General features: G+C 35.9%; 1 protein-coding gene across 1 annotated transcript; it reads right to left on the bottom strand.

The window, feature by feature from the left end:
* Positions 1–84: 84 nt before the first annotated feature.
* htra4 (HtrA serine peptidase 4) lies at positions 85–17,102 on the bottom strand. The gene is made up of 9 exons (XM_082170687.1): positions 16,447–17,102; positions 10,515–10,614; positions 9,358–9,562; positions 2,865–3,059; positions 2,735–2,767; positions 1,958–2,072; positions 1,813–1,870; positions 1,627–1,722; positions 85–631 (listed from the first exon to the last, which is right to left on the bottom strand). Exons 1-9 carry the CDS (start codon positions 16,853–16,855, stop codon positions 466–468), a joined length of 1,377 nt encoding a protein of 458 aa, XP_082026813.1. The 5' UTR covers positions 16,856–17,102; the 3' UTR covers positions 85–465.
* Between the last annotated feature and the right edge of the window lie 9,703 nt (positions 17,103–26,805).

Raw genomic sequence — 26,805 nt, 5'->3', positions numbered from 1 at the left:
TTTGTTGACCATGATTGAATTCAGCCTGACAGATAATCAACCTCAATATTTCATGCACTAGAAGTCTCTAATTTAAAACACTGCAAGAGTACAAGCTGTTATTTATTAAATGCTTTCAACAATACCATCATACAGTACTACAACATTTGAGGTCAGTAAGATTTAGTAAAGAAAATGTTACAAAAGATAATATTTCAAATAAATGCTGTTCTTTTGAACTTTCTAATCAAAGAATCCAAAAAAAATACTAATAATAAAAATGTGACATCAAACCCAGTCAGGAGAATATATACAGAAGAACAAGATCATTCTACAGATAAAATAGTTGTGTATTTGTATCAAAATGCATCACTGGACTTTGACACTTCATCATGATACTCTGTTATCATTATAATGTCCTTTTCAAATAAAGCATGTTTGTGGATAATGCATTGTTTAGATGAAAACTAGCAACAGAAATCTTTCTCAGTCCACTTCACCAGGAACCACTGTTAGTGTGATTTCTTCATTAGCACGGCGCACCACCAAAGAGAGGATTTCGTCCGACTGCACGGCCTGACTCACGTCCTCTGTAGAACGCATTGGATGTCCGTTAATGCTGATGATCACATCTTGGTTGACCAAGCCAGCACTACAAACAAATCACAATATGTATGTGAAACATTTGTGATACTCTTCATCATTGTACCACAGAACAGAACATATATAAATGTTAATTGCAACAGCAAACTGATCAGGCTTTGGATTTAAACCGTCCCATGTTTTTATTTATTTAAGTGGACAATGCAGCTGAAAAGTTAATTGCTCAATCCAATAGCTGTATCCACAAAAGGGATAGTTCACACAAAAATGAAAATAATGTCATCACTTACTCGCACTCAAGTTGTTCCAAACCTGTAATTTCTTTCTTCTGTTCAACACAAAAAAAGATATTTTGAAGAATGTTGGTTACCCAATGTTGACGGTAGCCACTGACTTCCATAGTATTTAAGTCAATGGCTTCCATCAATTGTTTGATAACATTATTTAAAATATCTTCATGAATGAAATGAAATTCTGTTTTTTACTCACCCCCATTTCATTTCAAACCCTGTATGACTTCCTTTCTTCTGTAGAACATAATAGAAGATATTTTGAAGAATGATGGTACTCAAAATGTTTTGGTTCCCATTGACTTCCACTGTATTTTTGCCCACACAATGGAAGTCAATAATAACAGAAAAAAAGGGTACCGAAACATTTGTTTTACCAACATTCTTCCAAATATCTTTTATTAGGTTTCACAGAAGAAAGTAAGTCATACAGGTTTGGAATGACATAAATGATGACAGAATTTTCATTTTTGGATGGATTATCCTTTTAAGTTTCTAATTCTGGACACTTATCATATGAAATCAAAATACCACAGGGGGAAATTTCATCATGGGACAGAGGTGCTTCAGGAAAAAAAATTATTCATAGGGTAAATATGTAAAGGCCCCTGTGGTATATGTGATGAGGATATAAATCTTTATCTGACTGAAGGTTATGATGGTATGAAACGGGCCTCTGGGCCTAGATGAGTGAAGAAAGAGCTACGGTTAGAGTTAATGAGTAAGATGAGGTGGTGTAGGCAAATCCCTTTACCTGAAGGCAGCTGTCCCTGGAATAACCTCATACACATACACTCCTGAGCTCACATCTGGGAACTTGCTGTCCTTCTCCTTAAGCTCCCTAATCAAACTGATTCAATAATGTCAAAAACACTATCAAGATAACTTTATATCGTCATCAAAGCATGTTTGAAAAAAACAAAACAAAAATCAAACTTACGCAGCTGAAAGTTGAAGCATTCGCACTCCGATATATTTCTTTTTAGTCAGCATTCTTCCTGAAATGTAAGAAAACAGCTACTTAATTCAAACAAGATAAAAACAACCAAACAGCCAAAACAGCTAAACAGAAGTTGTTTGCAAACCTTTTATTTGTCTGTCATAGGAGTCTGCAAGGAACTGCCGAATGCGGTTCGAGGGAATGGCAAATGATATTCCAGGCGTAACCTTCAAAGTGTTTATGCCAACTACATCCCCATCCTTGAAACCGCAAACAGGGAGCATAATATTGAAATGCACTGTAATGAATGAACAGCTACCTTGAGACACACGAGGGACGGTGGTCAATGGGTTTAATGATTTAATTGAACAGTAATAGGAAATACTGAGGTGACTGTTTAAATAACTGAAATGAAAGATTCTTTTATGAAGTATATGAAAAAATATAAAGCCTATATTATATATATGTATGTATGAAAAAAGCCATTGTTTGATTCCAGTTTTATGGTGCATCTGTGCAATGCTTTTTTACCCATTTTCAAGCTCCTATTGTGCACTATAAATGGAAAAAACATTTTTTTACTGCAGAGCCAGATGCATGCTTGAGCCTGAGGCTTCTTCAAGGACACATGTTGTGTTTTCCTTTACAAAGATCAATAGAATAATATAAACCACCGCAGGTAATTTGCCCAGGGTATACTAAATTTCCAGATGGAAGCAGACATTGAAATAGTAGATTCTGCACAGTAATGAACCATGAATACCATCACTGAATGATGAACAAATAAAAACAAGAGTTATAACCTTGGGGGAAGTTTTACTGAAACAAATAAAGATACACAAGAGCTGTAGCAGCTGAGAGAGAATTATTGTCAAAATATATTTAATGCCAAATAAGACACAGGAGAATAAATGCTTCTTACCAAGTTTACAAGGGGGCCTCCTGAGTTGCCATACTGTAAAAAAAAAAAAAAAGATTATATTCCATTCATTTACATGGACATACAGTTAAAACTGTCTACAGACGATAAGGTCTATGCGTAGAATGGTTACATTTATAATGGCATCTGTTTGAATATACTCCATATCAGAGTTCTGCAGGCCAAGTTCATGACCTCCTCTGTGGGTAGTGCTGATGATACCGGTGGTCACTGTGTTTTGAAGGGAAAACGGGCTTCCCACAGCCACTACAAACTCTCCTGGCCTCAAGTCTGATGAATGACCAAGTAAAAGCACAGGCAGGGGAGTCTGTATAAAAGAGAGACATAGACATACTGTATTTCATTAATTCCTCTAAAACATATTTTGCCAGCTTGCTCATTTTTGCAGCTTGTCTACTCCGTCATGTTGAGTTGTTTTGACCCCGAAACACAGTTTCGAGCACAAATTATATCTTTGGCTGTCGTAAAATAAAACTTTTGAGAAAAGGGCTCAAGATTATAAATAATTTTATGACTTTTTTGACCAAATTAGATTTATTCCAGCCAGTGTAATGACTGTTATTAAATCTGTTAAAAAAATTTGTTAAAATTTCACATATGAAATGAAGCTGCAATAAAATAGAATTAGAAATGTTGCCTTGACAACTAACTGAAATAAAAAAGTTTAAGTTAAAATACTAAAATTACTACAAATTTAAACTTAAAAAAAAAAAACTTACAAATAAATTAATATCAAAGTAAAGTCAATTACAGCGATCTGTCACACCATACTAAAAGAGCATAAAAATGACATTTATCATTAATCAATTTCATAATTACTTTTGAATTGAATTTCTTTATTGTCATTGTATGCTATTTACTCTCATTGCACCTGTCCAACGGAATTACACTCGAAACTTCCTTAGATGCAGTAATAAAATAATACGAATAATGGTAAGAATGATACTAATACTAAGCATATACATTCAATAAAATAAAAATAGCATAAAAATAGATTAAATAAAAAGAACAATTTAAAAATAAATAATCATTCCAGTGTGGAAAAGAGTGACGATAGCTAACAGCAGCACACCTATAAACCACTGTAAAAAGTATAAAACAATGTCAACAATATTAATTGTTCAGAGAAATACCCCTCTAACAATTGTAGCAATTACACACCATTCTCTATGAATTCCATTAATTTTACCAAACAAATAAAAGGTTACAGACAGTTGAAAAGTCAAAGAATGCTTATTGGCTTGGTTCAGACTGAGCATATTTAGCTCTGGGAATAAATATATTCCTCAGTTTTGAGGTACGGGCATAAAATGCCTTGTAGCACCTGGCAGACGGGAGTAGTTCAAACATGTGATGGCATAGGGGTGTGTGTGGTATAGCTTTCGTCAGACAGTGTGATCTATAGATGTCCTCTAGTGCTAGAAGTTCAACACCTATTATCTTCTGTGCTCGCAGGACAACCCTCCGGAGTGCAAACCAGCTTTAACATCCTTGGGGAAAACAGTTGTTGCTGTGCTTTCTTAATCAATGCAGTAGTGTTTATGGACCATGTGATGTCTTCTGAGATGTATGTGCCCAGAAACTTAAAACTGGACACACTCTCCACTCTGTCTCCATTGATAAAGACTGAAGCATATTAAAACTTCTGTGATCTCCCAAAGTAGATAATTAGCTCCTTGTTGTTTTCTGTTGAGGGTCAGGTTGTTGTCTGAGCACCAGTTTACTACATTTTGTAGCTTCATTCTGTAGGCTTGACCCCTGTAAGACCCATTACATTTATACAATTTGAAAGCGATTCTCTACCAACGGCTCATTGCTACTTCCGGACCAACTCCTGATACAGCGCGTCAAATTTGAGATAAATAGCTAGTCACATGTCTTGTTCAGGAAGAAAAAAAAAAGACTTCTGTGCTGTCACCCTTTTAGAAAAGTCTAATAGGTTTTAGTGAAATGTTTGAAGCCAGCAGCCAGTCTGGGCCTGAGCCTGTCCCTGCCTGCCTGCGCTCTGTAGGGGGCATTTCTTTGACTTCAGGCTGATGCACCAGGCTTGATTACCAGTGCTTCTAGTGCAGGACGGCTTTACACTCTCTCTCAACCTTGACTCCGCAGGCTACTGCTGGGGGCCTGAGCGCTGCAAAATAACAGATTGCCATCTGCCTCCCCAGCACTTTTCTTCTACTTTTCTACTCCTTTCTGAAACCCCAGGTAGCCGTACACAGTCTGGGACTGAATTAAAGTGATTACCAATCATTGTGCTACATGCTGTTGCTATGGTCTGGGTAATGGCGAGACGTTATCGGTGTTGGCAGAAGATGCCCCATACGAAAAATAAGTTTATTCAAGTGTTCTATTAGTATAATTCATTTAAACTAAAAATAAGAAAGAATACTTTCAGTCTACATTTTATATACTTCTCAAAAATATACTTAAAATTACACTTAAGTGTACTTGACTTATACTGAGAGAAAAGTCCAAATATTTGGCCTGTACTTGTACTCAATCTTTTGATCGAGATATACTTCAAAGTACAATTAAGTAGACTATTCAAAGTATACTTGGCTTGTAGTTGTGTTAACCCTTTTGATCGAGTAGCCTATTAAATAAATAAAAAATTGTACACAGTTTTTCATATACAGTCTTATGAAACTTACATTGTTTGAAAACATTGATTAGAAAATTTATATAAAACATATATGTTTCTAATTCTACGTATCTGAATTAATTTGTTGGCTAGTCCACTGGTAGTGTATAGGAATTTACTCTAATTCTACTTTTCCCCACAATTGACTACATTTTTCCAGCTATCCATGTTTTCACTGTTATACGGTAGGGAGCGCTACATGACATCTTCTAGTACAGAATCTCCGGATCAAAACACAGGAGAAGAAGAAGCTGAAACAAGTGATAGAAGATTGCTCACTCAAATGTAAAATAACGTGAGCATCAAACATTAAACTGTGTAATTCAAAACTGCGTAATATTACCAAATGAAATGAAGCGTAACCCATGAAGAGAAAAGGACTGTGGATCTTTGGGGGTGTTGGACTCGATCTGCTCCATCTGTGTTTTGATTATCGTTCTGAATCGGATCAAGGCGTGTAGTCTTTGACACAAATGTGATTTTCTCAACTTTTTTGTTTCAAATGTTGCCTTTCTGTATAAAACTTACCGACATTCAAGTGTTGATTAAAAAAGGATGCATGAAGCTAATTCATTGTTTTTAAAATTAAAGTACAGTTTGGTATTTTTCAAGTATAAAAAATGATATCTACATTTGAACATAGTATACTGCAAGTGCAAAAATAATATATAAATAGTAAACTATAAGTATAATGTTTTTTGGCCAATTTAGTCCCAAGCAGTATTGAAATAGTATACTTACAAGTTTACTACAAGTACACCTTGATATTAGTATACTTACTACATAAAGTATACTTAAAATATACTTGAACATTACTTAAGTATACTTCATAAAAATGAACTAGAAGTGTACTTCTTTTTCGTAAGGGGCTCTATGCCGCTGATCAAAGACTCTCTTTAACACGCAATTGCAAGTTTATATCTCGCAATTCTGACAAACTTTTCTCAGAATTGTGAGGTATAAACTCGCAATTGCGACTTTACATCATGCAATTTTGACTTTATATCTCCCAACTGCGTGTTATAAAGTCAGAATTTCTGGATATAAACATGCAATTCTGAGAAAAAAAAGTCATAATTTTAAGTTTATTTCTAGAGTTTTTATCTTACCATTTTGACTTTATAACATGCAATTGCGACTTTATATCACGCAATTCGGACTTTATAACTCGCAATTGCGACTTTATATCACGCAATTCTCAGAATGTAAACCTGCAATTGTGAGAAAACAAGTCTGAATTGTGAGATAAAAAGAAGGGGTGTAAATCGGACAGTTCATCACGATACAATATGATATCGATTCTCTCAGCCAGCGATACGATATTTGCCAATACCTCAAACAATTCTGCGATACGATTACGATTCGATTCAGGGCTATATCGATTGATTAATCGATATTTAGATATGTGTGCCAAGTTTACACAACCAGTTACATTTTTATTAACACTCAAATGCAACCAAAATGTATAACATGAACATTTAATTAAACTCTTTGAAAATTGCACACCCTCTCCCAATTGAGACATTTACAACAGAAGAGTTCATTTGCAAAAACAGATCACTCCGTTCTGGTTCATTTTCATTAAATCATGTTTTTTTTTTTTATTGTGCACTCCAAGTAATATCAATCAAACTGCAGCTGGGTTGTTTTGATTAAGTAATAGTAACTCAAAAAACAAAACACAGGTAACTACAAAACTAAAGTTCATTGAAAGTATTTTTTAGGCTATACATTAAAAGTTTGTTATTTAGCAAAAGCAGATAACTCCAACAGTCGTTTTTTGGCAAAAGCAAATAACTCCACATTTCATGTTTCAGAGTTAAACAAAACCAAGAAATTGCTACTCTATATATATATATATATATATATATATATATATATATATATATATATATATATATATATATTAGGGCTGGGAATCGATTAAAAAAAATTAACTAATTAATTGCACAATTTCTGTAATTAATTGCAATTAATTGCGCTTCCCCCAAGCTTGTAATCATCAATATTTAAACTTAGAATCACCTAATTAAACAACACAGGAAAAAAAGGGAACAGAAAATAGCCCTATATTAAAATATTATATATCAATATATTATTCTTTTTCAATAATCAATCAACATAATCAATTTAACAGATTATTATTATTATTATTATTTTATTAATTATTAAAACAAAATATAGTCCTACAAAGCTATTATTACCAGAGCATGTGATCAGAGCAGGTCATTTTACCATTGTTGCCCAGCATGGCTATACCAGCTCAGCAAACAGAAGTCAACAGAGAAATTTCACGTTACTTGAGTGGACTTTACTTTTCCAGTGCTTAGTACATGATTGAAGCCTTTGGGCCGTTAACGACAGAGCCGCCGACACACACACACACACACACACACACACGCGCGCGCGCGCGCGGAGCACAGAGCGCGCCGACCGACCACACACACACACACACACACACACACACACACACACACACACACACACACACACACACACACACACACACACACACGCGCGTGCGCGCGGAGCACAGAGCGCGCCGACCGACACACACACACTCACACGCGCGTGCGCGCGGAGCACAGAGCGCGACGCACATACCGAGCGGAAAAGACCCGCTCATGAAAGCTGCCCGAGAATGAAACCTGACCGCCGAACATGGAGGGGCGGGACGGCATATTTCGGCCTTTTTAATATAGCAGACGCAACAGGAAATCATTAAAACGAGGCAAAAAAAAAAGTGCTGCGTCAATTGCGTTATTTTTTTTTAACGCGTTAAACATTTCAAATTAATCGCAAAGATTAACGCGTTAATTCCCCCAGCCCTAATATATATATATATTATTATTAAAACACTCGGTTAATGTTTGTAACGTTAATCTCCTCAGCTGACATAGACGCATTACAAACTTTATTGTTGTGATTACACGCAATACAGGGAGCTTTTCCCTCACCACTGTAACATTCTGCTTTATCAAGGTTATAACCCCAAAGAAGATATCTCGGGTTTGAGTTCATTTAAATTATCCATCCTCCTCGATCACTTTTAGTCTAGCTAGCAGCCTTGTCACCTGACCTGAATACTCCGCGCTGATTTGCTAAAACGGACTTATCGGGTTGTGCTCACAAACAAGAAGGGTGCATGTCCGTTTCTGCTGTAAAACATGAACTTGCGATGCCTTGACAGTGGACAATACCGGCTTTTGTGACAAAGCTTATTAAGGGGTTCAGTCAATCTTGTCAGGCGTTTATTTCAGATGAGGAGATTAACGTTATTATAACGGTATCTTTATATAAAGACACACCGGCAGACAGTCTGGTGCGCTTTTTGCGGAATTGCATAGACGGACGTTACGTGAGGACGTGGAGAGTGTCCAAATAAAGGTACCTCATTGTCCTCATATCGATATTTTACGTGTGGTATCGATGCATCATATCGTTAGACGTTTGATCAATCCATATCGATGTATTGTTACACCCCTAATAAAAAGTCGCAATAACCTTTTTTTATTCTGTGGCGGAAACAAGCTTCCATAGAAATGCCATTTTTACTGGTTGGGCTTTGTTTTGTTTTTTCAGGGCTGTGTGCTGGTCCTGTTTACAAATGCGGCCTGTCAGTGCCAAACAGACATGTTACCTTGCATGGTCACAAGCGCACACCAAAAATATGCAGAAAGTTGGGATTTGACCAATTTTTTCCTGAGAAAATCAGAAAACAAATTAACCCTGTCAAGAAGGAGAATCTAATTTTTGGTGGCACAAGCCCTTGCTGACTCCAGAAACATCTGCTGGACTGCCTCCGCAAGATTAATTTACTTCCAGCAGCTGTGAAGCTACTCGCTGATGATAAACCAGAGGACCTGAGCCATAACATGCAAAGACAACATTTTTACCAAGCAACCAAAGAGATTTTAACCACTTAAGACCTCTGGAGGTTAGTTTTTGTCATTGGCCTACTTACCTCTGAGTCGATCTTAATTAGAGCAATGTCTAATTTTTGATCCACATCTTTAATTGTGGCATCGTACAGCATGCCATTTTTCATCTCCACTTTGATGCGTTGCTTATTGGACAGTACATGTGCATTGGTGACGATCCACCCATCCTCTGACACTATAAACCCTGAGCCAGTGGATACAGGAACCTCTTGGTTGGAAAATGGTAGTCTGCAAGGGAATAATGAATCCCTTGGTGTATGAGTATGAAAAACTTAGGTTGCCTATTATTTACAGAGAGATTTCTAAGTTTTGAATCACAACATTTTCATCTTGTCTGTTTAAGATACCACCAAATATTTATAGTAAAAATACTATATTATTGAAAAGCATTTGAATGAAAAGCAAATGAATGCTTTTATTCAACAAGGATGCATTAAATTGATCAACAGTGACAGCAAAGACAGTAAAGTATATATAGTTACAAAAGATTTCTATTTCAAATAAATGCTGTCCTTCTCAACTTTCTATTCATCAAAGAATTTAAAAAAATGTACCACGGTTTACACAAAAATATTAAGCAGCACAACTGTATTCAACATTGATAATAATTGAATGTTTCTTAAGCAGCAAATCAGTATATTAAAATGTGCAATTACATTTCTAAAATTATATAGATTAGATATATATATAAAATGGTTATTTTACATTATAATAACACTGTATTTCATAATATAACTATTTTGTACTGTATTTTTGTTCAAATAAATGCAGCCTAGATGAGCATAAGAGACTTCTTTCAAAAACATTAATATAATCTTAGTGACCCCAAACCTTAGAAAGGTAGTGTGTTATAAATTGTGTTATGAAATGTAACAGCAACTGTTCAAATGTTTGGTGGTGGTGAAACTGTTCATATTTTCTCACATAATTATATAATAACATTTACTTATGCAAAATTAAATATCTTTACATCCAAATCCGATCTAAACAGCAGTGTTTACATACTTAATCTACTCTCATTTTTGAAACTCTGTCTAAACAAGCTAGCAAAAACAATTACATTCTCATAATTTAATCACATATGAAGAGTTTATTCTGAGCCAGCTAAGAATACCAAACATTATAACTAGCATGTGACACTCTGCTCAGCATCTAAACAACTACCACCATCTGTCCTTACCGACTAAACAGTTCTAGATGGACCACTGCAGGGGCAATCTTATCCACCACATCTGCTATGAAGTTAAATTTGTAGCGCATGCTGCTTGGATTTCGAGAGCCTAGAGCAAAGAAAACAGACAAAAATGACACAAATTACATTAGAAAATATATTACCTGGGATGGAAAACTTGCCAGCTTAATAAGAAAACATTTTCTTTAAAAAAAATTGAGACCAAGCCAAAACATCTGAATAATAAAAAAAAGAGCTTGACAACCCAAGATTAAAATCTAAAATGAATTTCAAATGTCACAATGTAGCTCTTGTTTTGTCACACATCAACAATAGTAACATGTGGGCACAAGCTGAAGTAAAGCAAACAGCCATGTGGAGCTCTTTTCTTCACCCTGCTACCTGATGGCACTGGTGGGAGAACTTGTCACAAAGTCTCTGCATAAATTGATGTTACATGCTTATCTCCAAGTCTGTGGCAGCTGACAGCAACCTTGCTCCTCTGAGAGAAAGTCACGGTCCAGACATTACACGAACAGGTTTCCCTGAGGTGAACCACAACAGGTAAACACATTAAAAAAAAGAAAATCTATTGTGGGAAATGAGAAATCTAAACGGTGCAGCGCGTTAAAAACATGTTTAAATACAGACATAACTGTTTAAATCATCTCCTTTCTTACGTTTCTGTCAAAGAAACCCGAGCAGAATCAGCTTACGCTTCATAAATGCAAATTTGTAGTGAAAGTGGATATAAAGCACAAGATGAAGGTTATGTAATCCACATAACATGCTACTACTAGACGAAATTGATGTTCCCTTGACTATTTCTGCATACTGAGTCGACTTTCAGAGCTGAATTGCTTGTGACACTGTTTTTTCAGCCCTTTGGGAACCCTGAATTAGGCAAGGCATAGCTGACAGAACATGCCACATGGTTTTCATAGATGAATCATATATCCCAAGGCATATCTGTCATAACAAAATAAATGTGAACCTCTTGGCCAGAAGCCACAGAACATTTGTATGCATAAAAGCAGGGGGTTCACCTGAAACACAAACCTTACCTGAGAATATCTGTTTTTTGTGTGTTTGTGTGTTTGTGTGTGTGTGTGTGTGTGTGTGTATATATATTTATTTAATTTGAACATTACAATTTTTATATTTATTTTCCCCCCAAACCTTTTGAAAATGTTTCAAACAATAGTTCAGAGTTGCATAATATATTATTTTACTTGGTAACACTTTATAATAACTGCACGCTATTAATCATTAGTTAAGCATTAGTAAACAGTTAATTCATCATTTATAAAGCATTAATATACATTAATAAGCAGTTTATAAATACAGTTATAAATGCTGTATTCTTGATTTATAAGCATGTCTATAATGTGTTTAATAATTGTATTTTCTTAATTTATTAATGATCACTTTATCATTTTTAAATGAAGTATTGCATTATTTACAAACCCGTTATTTAGGAGTTGTCAGTGGCTAATAAGATCACTTAGAAAGTGTAAGTACATGTAGTAGATTCAGGTAGTTATAAAGCATTTAGTAGTGGTCAGTTAACTATGTTTGTGAGCTAATCTAAAGTGAGGACTAGTTATGCTTTGTAAAGCATTTATAAAGGAGATTTAAAGACTCAGTTTTCTTCTAAACAGAAAAAGTAAACAAATACAACACAGCGATACAGAACATAAAAATATTAACAGCCTTTAAATCTTCTTTATAAACGCTTTACAAAGCATAACTAGTCCTCACTTTAGATTAGCTCACAAACATAGTGAACTGACCACTACTAAATGCTTTATAACTACCCGAATTAACCCTGAATTACAGTAGAAATACATGTTAATAAACCATTTATTAACACACTAAGTAACTATTACTATATGTCTGAATAATAATATGTATTTAAACAGTTTATTAATAATTTACTTACACTTTCTAAGTGATCTTATGAACCACTGACAACTCCTAAATAACCGGTTTGTAAATAATGAAATACTTCATTTAGAAATGATAAATTGATCATTAATTAAGTATGAAAACACAATTATTAAACACATTATAGATATGCTTATAAATTAAGAATACTGCATTTATAACTGTATTTATAAACTGCTTGTTAATGTATATTAATGCTTTATAAATGATGAATTAACTGTTTACTAATGCTTAACTAATGATTAATAGCGTGCAGTTATTATAAAGTGTTACCTTTTATTTTTAAATACATAAATTAAATAATTTACTTTTGAAAACCCATCTTACTTTATTTCTTCCTTGGAAAATAAAAGAAGTCAAAATTGCTCTTTTCCATACAATGAAAAGTAACCAAATGGCTGTCAAGCAAGAGATTCAAGTTCAGATTTTCTGTGAATAACATAAATTTAAGATTCTTCCTTCACAGCTATCATATGACTTCAGAATACTTTGAATATAATGCATGAGTCATATGCACTTTTATGAAGCCTGACAGCCTCTGGTCGCAATCCACTTTTACTGTATAGAAGAGAACGGCTGAGAGGCTCTCCATGGAATAATGCAAGTCATATGGGCTTGGATGACATGAGGGCGAGTCAATGATAGCAGAATTTTTATTTTTGGGTGAACAATCCATTTAAAAAAAGTAGACTTATTATATACCAACCTTTTCATTTACACAATTCCTTATCCTGAAGCATTAATTAGCTTCTTGTCTTCTCTGAAAGTAAAAGAAAATCCCACACTGTTCTCATCAGCTGGAATGAATCTGTTGTCAGTGGGATTGAGAACTCACACATTGACAATGATCATCACTGCCTGCACCACATTTCATTTATAGAAAATGATTTATCAGTGTACTAACAATGTAAGGGCAACATCTGACACAAACATTTGTCTGTCAAATCATATCTCAAAGCTGTGAGCATGAGAGAAGAACACAAGGCTGGATTAGTACCCCCAGGGGCCCCTGGGCACTGAAGCTCATGGGCCCCCCTCCCCTACCTGATAACCACACCCTCCAAAGGAACACACACACACACAGGTGGCCCACCAGGTGTGGGATTTAACATGCCAATCACTATTGATCAAAAGCTGAATGACTAGTTCACAAGACAATGATACAAAATATTTTTTTCTGAAAAGTAGGGCTGCACGATTTGGGGAAAATGTCATATTGTGATTATTGAGGTCAATATGCGGTATGCGATTGCGATATAGTAAACAAATGGTTTCATGAGTTAACTTGCTTATTTCTCAAGTAAAATGCACACACAGATTAGTGATAATGCTGAAATTTGTAGCCTATTTCGGTATTCGGCCCGAACCCAGAGTACTCCCCCCATATTCCTGGCTGTGAAAGAACAGGCCAAGAGTGAGGAGTCGGGGTTGTGGAGGGATGCTTTAGCCTACTAATACGGTATGGTACATGTTTTGGTAGTAGAAGCAATATCATTCCAAGTTTTCAGTTTATTTATAAAATCAACATGCTATGATAATATTGATGTTTAAAAGTTGTTCCATGATTTGGCTTGTAACAACAAGTGTCAAAGAAAGAAAGAAAGAGCTGACATTAGTCAAGCACTGCTTATATGTAAAACAGCTGAATGCCAGCACTGACATGCTGAAATGAATGCTATCAAAGTTCCTTTGACATTGAAATAGAATTGAAATGCTGAACCTCTTTTACTGCAGAGGTTTGTGGCTGAAGTCATAAATCTATTATCACATAAATGCCTCTTCTTACTTTTTATGAGGGGATTTGGTTGAATTTTGCATGAAGCTGTAAAGTCAAGCTGTACTCACTCATATCTGATATATGCCCCTTGAATGACTTTTTGATTTTTCACCTTCTCAGTATTGAAAAGTAACTGCACCAGTGTAGGGGAGTAACGGAATACATGTACCGGCGTTACGTATTCAGAATACAAATTATGAGTAACTGTATTCCGTAACAGAACTTTACAATTTAAATAGTTGGTATTTAGAATACAGTTACATTGTTGAAATCAATGGATTACATGACGATACTTCTCTGTTTCACGAGTTTATTCACTCTCTAAATAAATTAAGGCAACTCCATGCATTTCCCAGAAGCCCCAATATGAAAACGAAAAAATGCGCGGTTTGCGTGATAAGTCACAATGGAGTCGGAAGAGGAGCAGCGGGAGCTAGAAGCGGAGATGGAGCCGGAACAACAGAGCCAGGGCAAGAATGCGTTTCTATCTTGGAAATTCAAACAGCATTTCACATTAAAAGAAAGAGAAGGGAGAACGAAATATAACTCTGCAGTGCAACCTCTGCTTGCCAGCAACCAACCTCCTTTCAGCGTCCAAAGACTCCACCTCCAACCTGAAGAAAAGCAAGTTTTTATTTATTTTTTTATTTAAATTAGCCAGGGGTAGTCGTCTGCTGTAGTTTTACTGGCCACCTTGCTCTTTTATAGTTGTATCAGGTAGCTACCAGGGCTGTAACGAAATGCGATATGAAACCGAAATCGCGACACTCCGATCCACGAACCTGTTTCGCGGTAGGCTATGAGAAGGCAGAATCGCGACACGTCACCCCTACCAACTCATTCAGAGTTATCCTTCCCGTCTAGATCCAATGCTACCACATCTTTAAATTACTATTAGTATTATTTGAAGTTGACATTAAAATACGTAGACCTACACCACAAAACCAGTTGAGGATAAATTCTTTAAAATTGGGCAATTCCAGCGTTATGGACGTGACATTTGCAGTCAAAACTTGAAATATAAATTCTCAGAAAATGCATTTAATAGCCTAACATTACAATATATTGAAACGTCTGTTTATATATCCATACTCCATTAATAAATGAGTCCAGACATTAGAAAAATATGTAAACACATGCGTTTTATATTTAATATGAGGGAAATAAACATGCGTGACACAAAAAATCTTTAACTTTTTGGTGGCAAAATATTTTTTAGTACTTCTGTGAATTACACTGCGCAAACCAAAAGTAATACTACCCACCGGATGAAGAAGGGTTGGCTCTCCACAGAACATAAAATATTCATTTTATTTTATTTTTCGTGTTCGCATTTATGAGGAAAAAACAATGTTACGGATATCGCCATATTCATAATCATTACTTTTGCTGGTTCTTTGTGACAGCTGTTAGGTGCTTTATTGGCAGCGCCACCCTACATGTTACATGAACGCGTCACCACGCAGGTGCACCGCATTATAAAGTTACTCAGATTGAGTAATGTAACGGAATACGTTACAAATTACACTTTTGGGCATATATTCTGTAACGAAATACGTTTTGAAAGTATCCTTCCCAACACTGCTCTGCACACGCACACACGCACCTACATTGAAATGCAATAAACAAACTTAAAATGAAACAAAATTAATATTTAAAAAAAAAAAAAAAGAAAAAGGAGAAACTATCTTATAAGAAATAAAATCTAAACAAAATTGATTAACGCAGGGAATTCGGCATGGGATTACCCCATACATTCTAAGACGATTTGTAGTTTTACTTGTAAATAAGCCTAGCCTACATATTTTAACAATATTTTACAGTAAAAGTAAGCGTTTTGTCGAGCTACATAAGAAGAAAAAAAAAAGAGAAAGAAATAAATATAGGCTAGGCCTACAATATTTTAGTTTTGTTAGTTTCCCGATTTACAATAGCTTAATTTTGTGAGTTTAGTTGCGACAAAAAAAATTCGGTATGGGTTATATATATATATATATATATATATATATATATATATATATATATATATATATAGGCTATATATATAGGCTATATATATATTTTTTTAGGCTATTTAGGCTATTTATTTGTTTCTGTCATCTGGCATAGTTGCGTCCGCTGCAAGTAACTTTGTGAGAGGGAAAAACAACTGCACAGTCATTAACGTCTGTCAAGTCAGGTGTTATGAACATCCACAAAAAAAAAAAATCCCCTCACCGGTCTCACAGGGGCCTCTCTGGATGAAAATGACAGCAGGTATGCCGCTCATCTTCGCCCGTCTGTTCTCAGCTTTCAGTCGACAGATACTGGGATAAGTTCTCCCATCGCTGCCGCACACTGGCTCATGGGAGTCGCAAACGCACGTGCCGCGCTCAGAGGTGCGATATTCACAGGTCATCCCCTGACCGCAAAATCCATGTCCGCGCTCCCCACAATACTCCCCCTCTTCCGCAGCACACATCGTACAGCAGCCACAGCTGTCCTTCACCACGCCGAAGTAACAAAACTCGGGTGCAGATGAGCAGCGGGACAGGTCGCACACATCCGGGCACAGTGTCTGTCTTTTCCGTAAGTCCCGCGCCTGTAACTCAGAGGCCATGAGAACGCAGGCCAACAGTTTCCACATGATGAACAATAATCTTGAGAATCAATGTAAGTACAGATGGAATTTCAGTTTCAAGTAAACTTCGCTTTGGCAAAATCAACAGATGTCCGGCCTCTTGCTCAACTCCACAATGAAAATGTTCAAGTTTAAACTCAAGAATCGTTGCATATTGCTTTAATGTCATATATAATGACGTTCAAGTTGCGGCTCGTTGTAGGCTACGTACAACTCTTTATGAAGAGACAACATGCTGGAACGCAGGTTTTGTGTTTTGGGTCTTCAGGAAAGGAATTAAGGGAGGAGTTCAAAAGTTAACCTCTCTCTGCGCCTGTCATCCCAACAACTCATAGCAGATCACCACGTGACAATAACTTCACCTTACATCCCTTTGTTTATTTTTATTAAATATATATACACGAGACGAGAATAGGCTCCTGACATATAAAATAAAAACATGATTTTGATAGCCATTATTTGTCTGATTTCTTCAAGCGTTCACTTTGTTTTGTTTTTCCCTATGCGTATATCTTAAAGCGTATTTACTATGTTTACTATAATGATTATAGCGTGCACAGACTTTTGCCTCGCGTATAGCTATTTCTACCTTCTACGGTGATCAGAATCCACATCGGATCACAAACAGAAGGCATTCAAACATTAAAGTGAGTTAATTTATTTTACAAGTCTTTAATGCTGACAGAATCATCCGGCGCGGGCGTCTCCAGACTCAGGTAAACTCCTCCTCTGTTCGTAGCCCGAGTTGGCCCGCTTTGGCCCAAGGTACTCGACGGGCCAGACAATCCTGTCTGGCCCGTCGTTATTACTCGAAGGTTCATTACTCGAAGCTTCATTCAGCATTGCACACTAGTGACACCTAGCTACTGTGCAAAGAAATAGCAGACAAATTCATTCATTCTGAGCCAGTGTAAACAAATCAAACAAAGCAAACAAATCCAAAAGGACAATCCAAATAAAAAAATCCAGAGCAATCCAAATAATCTTATCTAATTAATATAACAAGACTATAATATAGCTAAGCCTACTATAATTAATAATAACAATATACTATAACTATTCTAACCTGATAATGTAATAATATACAGCCCTAACACATATATGACACAATAACGACAATGACATTGATAGTTATTTAACTCTCTGACTCATTAACACTACTACATCAGCTTTTTACTACTGCTGACAACACCCACAAGGTGGCGCGAGTTTCGAACCGCCTTTTATCCAGAAGCGACACTCAGACCGAACCGATGACGTATCCACACAAACCGAGGCCTCGTTTGTCATCAGTCACGTGATTTTCACGTTAACAACACAAGCCTCGAATCGCGGCTTCATCTGGCACGCCCATTTTTTCTCGACACACGCTCCGACGCCTCGGTTCACATCACTAGCGACTGGCACGCAATAGCACGCCCGGCCCTGGCCCGACAATGGAAACGCGGCTATTAACTTCTTTAGTTTAGCAATCAAATCGCTCGAGTGGGTGTAAATACCACTCACTTTAATTTTTTTTTTTTTTTTTTCACAACCTGCAAAAATCGCTCGATGCCATTGCTGCTTCTGCAAATCGCTGATCAATGCTCCAAACCTACACACGATTGTTGACACGTTTCATCCTGCCTGGAGTTTTCACTGCAAAGTAGGCCTACATCACCTTGATCGTTGGTCTGATTGGTTGAAAGACTATCCAAATCCAATTGAGTACAGACTACAGAGTCATTTGAACTACATCCGTTGATCACGCCTGTTGAGGCTGTGCTGTATCTCGTATATTTATTTTTATTTATCTTGAATAAAACAGCTATTGACCAATCAGAATCAAGGACAGGAATATGATGAACACATAAGCGCAGATGATGGTTCCATCATCCAAACACCGGTCACGAATTTTTAAATGTCGAAGGAGCTTAAGATTGTTGTCCAGCCCTATTTATTTTAACCGCGAGAGGCGTTTAAACTCACTACTCATCTAAGTTTACCTACATCATGTCATACGCCGGAACTCGACTCTCTGGTGAATGTGCGGACGGCCCTTACTGGAAGCTAGTGATTACAGTCCATAAAGTTATTATAAGGATGGATATTTTTTGTTGTTGTACAAAAACGATTATTTCAATTTAACATGATCAATAACAAATATGTACAAAAACCGCATTGTTTCGCTTCAGAAGGCCTTTATTAATCCCCTGGAGCCGATTAATTTTATGATGGATGGATGTGCTGTTTTGGACTTCAAAATCTCAGTTACTATCCACTCCTATTTATAAAGCTTAGAAGAGCCATGCAGGATTTATTTTTATTTTTTTATATAACTCCAGTTGTGTTCGGTAGAAAGAAGGTTTGAGGCCATTTACTCCTATGGTTTGAGGGTGAGTAAATTATGGGAGTGAGTAAACATTTACATTTTTGGGTGAACTAACCCTTTAATTATATTATTATAAAAGTTGAAAACAGTTGTGCAACTTAATATTTTTGTGGACTGCTGCATTGTGCAGTCTCCTTTTTTTCAGACGACAGTGAGCATACCACTGCATGCATGCAAATTATTCAGACAAAATAGCTGTGCTTATTGCATCATTCAGTGCTACCTGGAAAGTTTTTTTCTTCTTGAACAACCTCTGGCAGTATTCCTGAAGAAAAGTTTGGCATGTTCACTTAACTCCCGCTGACATCTAAACAACTGCACAGTAAATGAGTGCAGAGATGTGTCCTACTGAAGCAACAAAATCCTGCCTCTGATCTTGTGTTTACAGCAGCATTTCACTTTGCCTCTCTCTTGCTCTGCCGGCAGGGTGTGTGAGTTGTGCTGACTCCAGATTTGATGTGGATGCTTTATACTTCAAAAGTAATTCACACATGAATATGACAGTGCAGGGCTGCCAACTATCACGCATTCAGTGTGTGACTCACGCAATTGACACTTTTTACACGCTATCACGCCACACATCCATTTTCTCACGCAGAGAAAAATCGCGAAGCAAAGACACTGATGATACCGACAGACAAGAAAGAGCTGGTTACTTTTGATATGAATCAAATTCTCAGCACTCAGATTCTTTCAATTTTATCACGAAATTCAACAATTATACCTTTTTGGTGCTTGTAAATGTGACGTGACAGATCGCTGTAGCGCCTCAGCTCAAACAGTGAACCAAACATACTCTTTACAACTAGACTATAAGTAAATAAACACGAATGAACAATAGACCTATGTTGAAAGATGCAGTAGCCTACAACTTACCGAAATGTATGCCTCATCATTTCAATGAACATGTACATAATATACATTTAGGTTATAACAATATAACATTTTTATTATGTTTTTACTTATATCATTGAAATATTATAACGTTGTTATTATAATAAAACGCATTATATTTATATTTGAGTTGTTATTTTTAACCTTTAATAATAATAGGCTTACAGCTGACAGGGCTCTCTGTATGTTTACAGCATTAGGTGAGTTTTTTTTTTTTTTTTTGAGAAAAATGAACATGTAGCCTATCTACTGAACTTAATAGAATCAAGATCAGAATAAAATCCCAAGAATTGAATTAAAGTCGTGAAATTTGTAACCATGTAAACATTGTTATCACTGAACTTAATAAAATTCTGTTTAGTTGGCAAATGTTTTGACAACCACTATACACTTATTGTCATGCAAGTTGCAATTTTTTTACCCTCCCATCCCCCATTAACACCTCAGAGTTACAGGTATGATCTTACACTGAAAATGTAATGTCACTTAGCCTAACGATGTTCTTCCAGAGGTAACATTTAAACTACCTGATTTTGTCATGAAAATTATGTAAGTTATTCCAGCGAAAGGTTAGAGAGGTAGTAAAAATGGCACATTTTCCTTTTTTATAGTCTATCTGCAGGAAAGGTTAGAAAAAGCTGAAGCAAAGACTGTAATAATTTTATAGAAACTGAACAAATAACCATTTGTGTAACCAAACTTTGATTTTTTGCAATTATTTTTATTAAACATCTTTCTTATGTGGCCTGAAATTAGACAAGTACAGTGTTTCAACTTGTAATATATATGCCAGCTTGCATTAGTGATAGTGAACATGACAGAATGACCTTTATAGCCTTTTCACTTTAATGACTATTATAATTGGCATATTTTTTGAGTCATATAAGTAAAAAATATTGAAGGATTGACTTCAGACACGTTACTTAACCATAAATCTGGCAGCCTGCCTTTTTTTCCTCGTTCTTCAACCTATTTCATTCTGTCTTGTACAACTCCATGGTATTTTAGATGGAATACTCATAATTCATAAGCCTGTTAGAAAGCCTTGGGTCAGTTTTCTAACTCGGATTGGGCCAGTTTTAGAAGTCACAAACTGACTGAAAGAATGTTTTTCCGGTTCCGATTTCTTCATGGCTTTAGTGTGGAACAATTAAAGTGCCTAGATGACATGTGAATTGGATACTGTAAGTTGGCAGGGTGTCTGTTTTTTTTGGTGTGCTAAAGAACTTTTGAAAATATTAATAGTCAAAAATTGTCAAAAATACACAGTTACATCAATAAAATAATGTCAAATAATCAGCCTTAGTTTGTCAATTTTTAGAGGGTATCAGGCTGGGAGATGAGCTTAAACTAGCCAGTCATCAAGATAGGGCTATTTCAGTGGGGTAATCAATATATTTTTTTCACTGTATTGTTATTATTGATATTTTGTAGTGGTTTCCTATATCCTATATTAGAATTCTGAAAAAAAATGCATGAGAAGCATCAAAATCTCTGTTCAATACTTGGCTTTATTAATGCATTGTGTAAGACTTTGAGAGCAATACACACCTTAAACAGTGTCACACAACACTCCTGTCTCTTTGTGTTGCCATTGCACCAATAGGGGGCAGTGGTGATCTATGCTCTCTTTTGAGATCAGCACAATACGGTAGTAATAGAGAGACGCCCTGCACAGAGTTTCATTTCTGCATAAACCTACAGTATGTTAATATTGCATGGACTGGTGCTCTGCTTTTGATTTTTCCTTGTTCTTTATCACCTTGATTCAGTGGTCCTCAGAGAACATGCCTTTATTGCCATACTGGTCTCCTAAGGTTTTCACGTGATGCTTGTCACATGAGACTGTAGAAAAGACGGATATAGATATGATATTAGGTAGCTGTGGACAGTGGTGGAAAACAAGGAGAACACTTTCATGCACTTTACATCAGCTGCCAAGAGAGACAAGCTGAGTCATGTATCTTACTGACAGTGCTGATTCAATCTATATGTCATACATTATGATGGTCCTACAGAAAAAGAGCTTTATTTCTAAAGAGCACTGAGGTGCCTCCCAGATTATTTGGAAAATTACATAATAGAATTTGGAGGGATCGGATGAAGTAACGTGCACTTTTCAAGTGGATCTGAATGTTGTTTTAGTCTCATTTATAGGACTTTGTAAGTTTGGAGAGATCATTGACAGTATGAGATCTCATTGCATGTTTCGTTGTCATGGCTTAATTTACTCTACTTTTTCCTAGCTGGTTAGCAACAGTGATCTGAAAATTCTCTTGAAAGGACAAGGGTGTCCCAATTTCCCTGTGCAATATCAATGGAACCTAAGAATTATCCACAAAGGCCAGTCTTTGTAAAAAAAAAAAAAAAGAGGCCTTCAGCCTCAGTGATTTAACCAAGGATGACATTCACCTTTAAGATAATGAATTAAAACTCTGCTTTATTGTTATTTTTTTAATACTTGGTAAAGAAGTTCGGCTCTGTGTAATTGCTTTGTTATTTCCTTGTGTACATGATGAATATGGATGAGGATGTAAGACTAAGGGTACAAGTTGTAACATATATGAGCCATCTGCAAGGGGAAAACAAATCTGGCATGACAGAGTGTTGCTTTTTTAAAGATTTGCCAGCGTATGTCCCTGTGTGTGTGTGTGATGGATTTGAAAGATATACATCTGTTGTCACACTCTGCTCTTTTTTCCAGTCCGACCCTTCAATACAGGGTTTTCCCAGACCTCTGGATAGGATCTGTCAAATGTGTTTAAAATTTGAAAAATGGTCATATTATGGGACCTATTATGCCAAATTTACTTTTATATGGTGTTTGAACATAAATGTGTGCTGGCAGTGTGTGTACACAACCACCCTATAATGATAAAAATCCACCCACTCATTTTTTTAAAGGCATAGTATGTAATATTTTTGGATTAAAATATCCAAAAACCATTCAAACAATGTTATATATTTTTGTTGACTTGTGGGTGAGCAACTGTTTGGATACATTCATCACCAGAAAACTAATCATTGTTATATAGCTCAACACAGTTAGTCTTATTGTTTAAATCTTGTTTGCTTGATTTACCGTGAGTACTATGTTTTACCATACCTAATATTGATCTGGCATACTGCAGTGTGTAACAAGTTTCTCATGGTAGCGAATGCACAAAGTAACATTATAACATAACTTTCAACACACTCAAATGTATCTAAACTGTTTCCCGGATATATGACCTAAAGAAGCGTAAGAGGTCGTCTGCGGCATAAAAAAAAGCTCCACTGCTCTCCAGCCGACAGCGTCATCAAGCTGCGCCTTTGTTTTGAATAAGCGACCTCTAGTGGCGAAAAAATTACATAGTGTGCCTTTAAATAGCCATAAAACCTCAACAGTCTCATAGAACAAGCTATTTTTATTTTCTGAGCAATGTGACTTCACACTGCGCAGGCCCCGCCCACGACTGCTGACGGACTTTGCAGTATTAGCATAGTTTCTGCCCTGAGCGAGTTGTACACAGTCTGCCATTGTCTCAACGCTGTAGCGATAAGAATGTCTCGTAAGCGTTGAAGTGTTTTGTTGTTGGATGTAAGAGTGAACATAGCAGTCTCCATTTACTCCTGACATCAGAGCAGCTGAAGATGCAGCGAATTAGTTTTGTTTTTGAAAGGAATGCTCACCCCAACATACCTAAATTTGTTTATGTCTGCACGAAAATCATTTTACACCCGACTGCTTTGTGAACGCGGGTCAGTACAAAACAGGTTTTGCCAAAAAATAGTTACTCAAGGTCAAGGATGGATCAGTACCAACTGTTCGTGATCAATCTTTTAGTCTCCAGAGTGATACTTGTTACGGCAGTAATGAAAGGAAGAGCACGCACTTTATTACAGTTCATCTGAGTTGTTTGTTGTAACGAGTGTTTTTGTGTAATTCGCTGCGTGTTGATGATAATACAAAGGAGAGAGAGAGAGAGAGAGAGAGAGAGAGTTTATGGATAAGACTTTAATCCGCACTTCTTGTACTGTGTTCAACTCTTACCGTGGGTTTCTGGAGTGAAAACGAACTCTTCATCTTTTGTGTGATGCACAATAAACTTCATCAGTAAAGTTTTGGCCATCATTCAGACGGGGACCGCTACAACAGGTTTGTACTAATAGTGGATAAAAGCAAGATGACAACATAAGTTATACTTATAACCGTAATTAAACTAAACTATAGGCTACCTGTTTTATATCCATGCAGCATTATATTCTCTGGCTCTATAGGCATCTTACAACAGTTTCCATACAAGCATCTGTACAGCGATTTATACATTCTCATGACGGAACAGTAGGGTTTCTTCATCTATAATGCCTATGTCTTTAATTTTTTATTGGCCTTTATTGAAATAATTTTTTATAAAAATGATTACATTATTTATGTATATATATGCCTTTATGCCTTTTCAATAAAAAGTAAATTATAATAATAAATATTACTAATGATAATAACAATTTAAAAATAATAAAAATTAAATAAAGTAAAATAATATCACCCCAGTGCAATGTTAGTGCATTCAAGGATGTAGAATTGGCCAGCATGACAGGAATGTGTGGACAGCTAGGCTCTGGCTCCTGTTAAATAAAGATATGTCCACCCAACTTTCATTCGAAACAAATCATTGGCCATAGTCGGCTGTGGGTCATTTTTCGTCCACAATATTCTCATAAAGACTCTTTTCATTGTTGAATTTCTTCAGCTTCCAACACATATAGTGACTTATATCTACAATAGACCTATCAGGAGGAAGTGTATCATACTAATGGATGTGCACACTCGTGGTTTCAGCGCTGCTGTGCTAATATGCGAACGGCGACAGTCACTCGCACACAATCATGAATCAGACTGATTGCTGGCATGTCAGTGGAAACAGAGGTGGGGGAGCAAAGATGACACTTTCATATAGCGCTGACAGATGGGAAGTGATTTGGAGTTGGTGGCTCAGTCAGGATAGGTTAATTAGACTAATAAGAAAAATGTGTTTGGTTTGGCACGGTGACTCATTTAGTTTAATACAACCATCTTACAGTTATCCTATGTCTCTCTCTGTGCTTTGGAATATTTGTTGATTTGTTTTTTCTCTGAATTTCTCATGGCATTATATCAACACGTGGGCCTACTGAATCGGACCATCCAAGGAATTTGTGATTTTTATAGGCAGAATGTGGATTCTTATTGATGGCTGTTTCTTTAACTTCTGGCACTTTTATGTCCCAGGGGTTGATTAAAATTAACAGATATTTTACCCAGACGTTGTCTTAAAATATGAAAATCTTTTATGAAAATATGAATTATTACATGTTTAAAGCTGATCAATGAGTGAAACAATCACAAACCATTTTAATATACATTAACAGTCAAAAGTTTGGGGTCAGTAAGATTTTTAAAAATGTTCTACGGCTGCATTTATTTGATTAAAAAATGCAATTAAAAACAGTTATACCTGTTTTATTTTAATATATATATAAAAAAAACTGTGATGACAATACAGATTTTTAGCAGCCAGTCTTCAGTGTCATATGATCCTTCAGAAATCCTTCTAATATGCTCAATAAACATTACTATTATTAAAATTATTATCAAAGTTGAAAACGGTTGTGCTGCTTAATATTTTTGTGGAAACCGTGATAATGTTTTTTAGGATTCTTTGATGTATAGAAAGTTCATTTATTTGAAATAGAATTTTTCTGTAACATTATAAATGTCTTTACCGTCAATTTAATTTGTAAGAGCAATTAGTAAGGACTATCGCTGTTATTTTCTTCTTTAACTGTAATTGCATATTGATGTCATTTTTATTCTACAGTGATTAAAACATTAATTTGATGTAAATGGCTTTAGTGACTCTGTCATGTCATAGAGTGATTGTTTTTCTATAAGATGTGTCTATGATGTTGCTCTAAAATAGGATAGTGCACAAAATACTAGTTATTGTCTGGTGTATTTAGGCTTCAATTTTTCATGAAGTGAAGGTTGCAAACGTCCAAAGTAAGATCTCGCTCTCTGGTATGCCATAGATGAATGGATAAAAACTTGAAGAGGAATTTTTCTGACTGTGGTTTTGCTTTGAACATTTTAAAGTTTGGTCCACAGGGATTTAAAAAGGCATTTAAACTAGCTGCATGTTTTTGCCCTTTTGTGCATATTCACCTCTGATGTGCTGAATATCTGATATATTCTGATATTACAATTCTAAAAGAGTGAAGAGTAGTAAGGAAAAGAACAAAAAGTAATGTAAAAGGTTTTATTTATGTTGTGTAAATCATAGGATTTACATGTTCTTGGGTTCTCATGACATCTTTTGAAGCTTCTAACCAAATGGAAGATGTTGAGATGCTGTTGGAAAAGTTATTCTTGGATGTGCTTAGAAAAGTTGCTCCTGTCAGTGTTGTTCAGTTCAAAGATAAAACCGACGGCCACAGTGGCATAATGTTTAACAACAACAACAACAAAAACTATTTGACCAAAGAAGCCCTTTATTGTAACTTTAATCAAAGAGTCAATCAGAAATTCCACACTGTACAAGAGCGTTAGAGGCAGTCTAAAAAAAAGCCTTGACCTTGCAACAACAACAAAAAATAGAAACTAAATTGCTTTAAATGAAACATTCTGTACAGGCAAACAAGCTCTCAAAATCACATGTAGAAGATATCTGTG

This window comes from Leuciscus leuciscus (genome assembly GCF_965113295.1).
Source record: "Leuciscus leuciscus genome assembly, chromosome: 5".
Taxonomy (NCBI): domain Eukaryota; kingdom Metazoa; phylum Chordata; class Actinopteri; order Cypriniformes; family Leuciscidae; genus Leuciscus; species Leuciscus leuciscus.
Note: the sequence above shows the minus strand (reverse complement) of the source record. Positions and strands in the feature narration are given on the sequence as shown.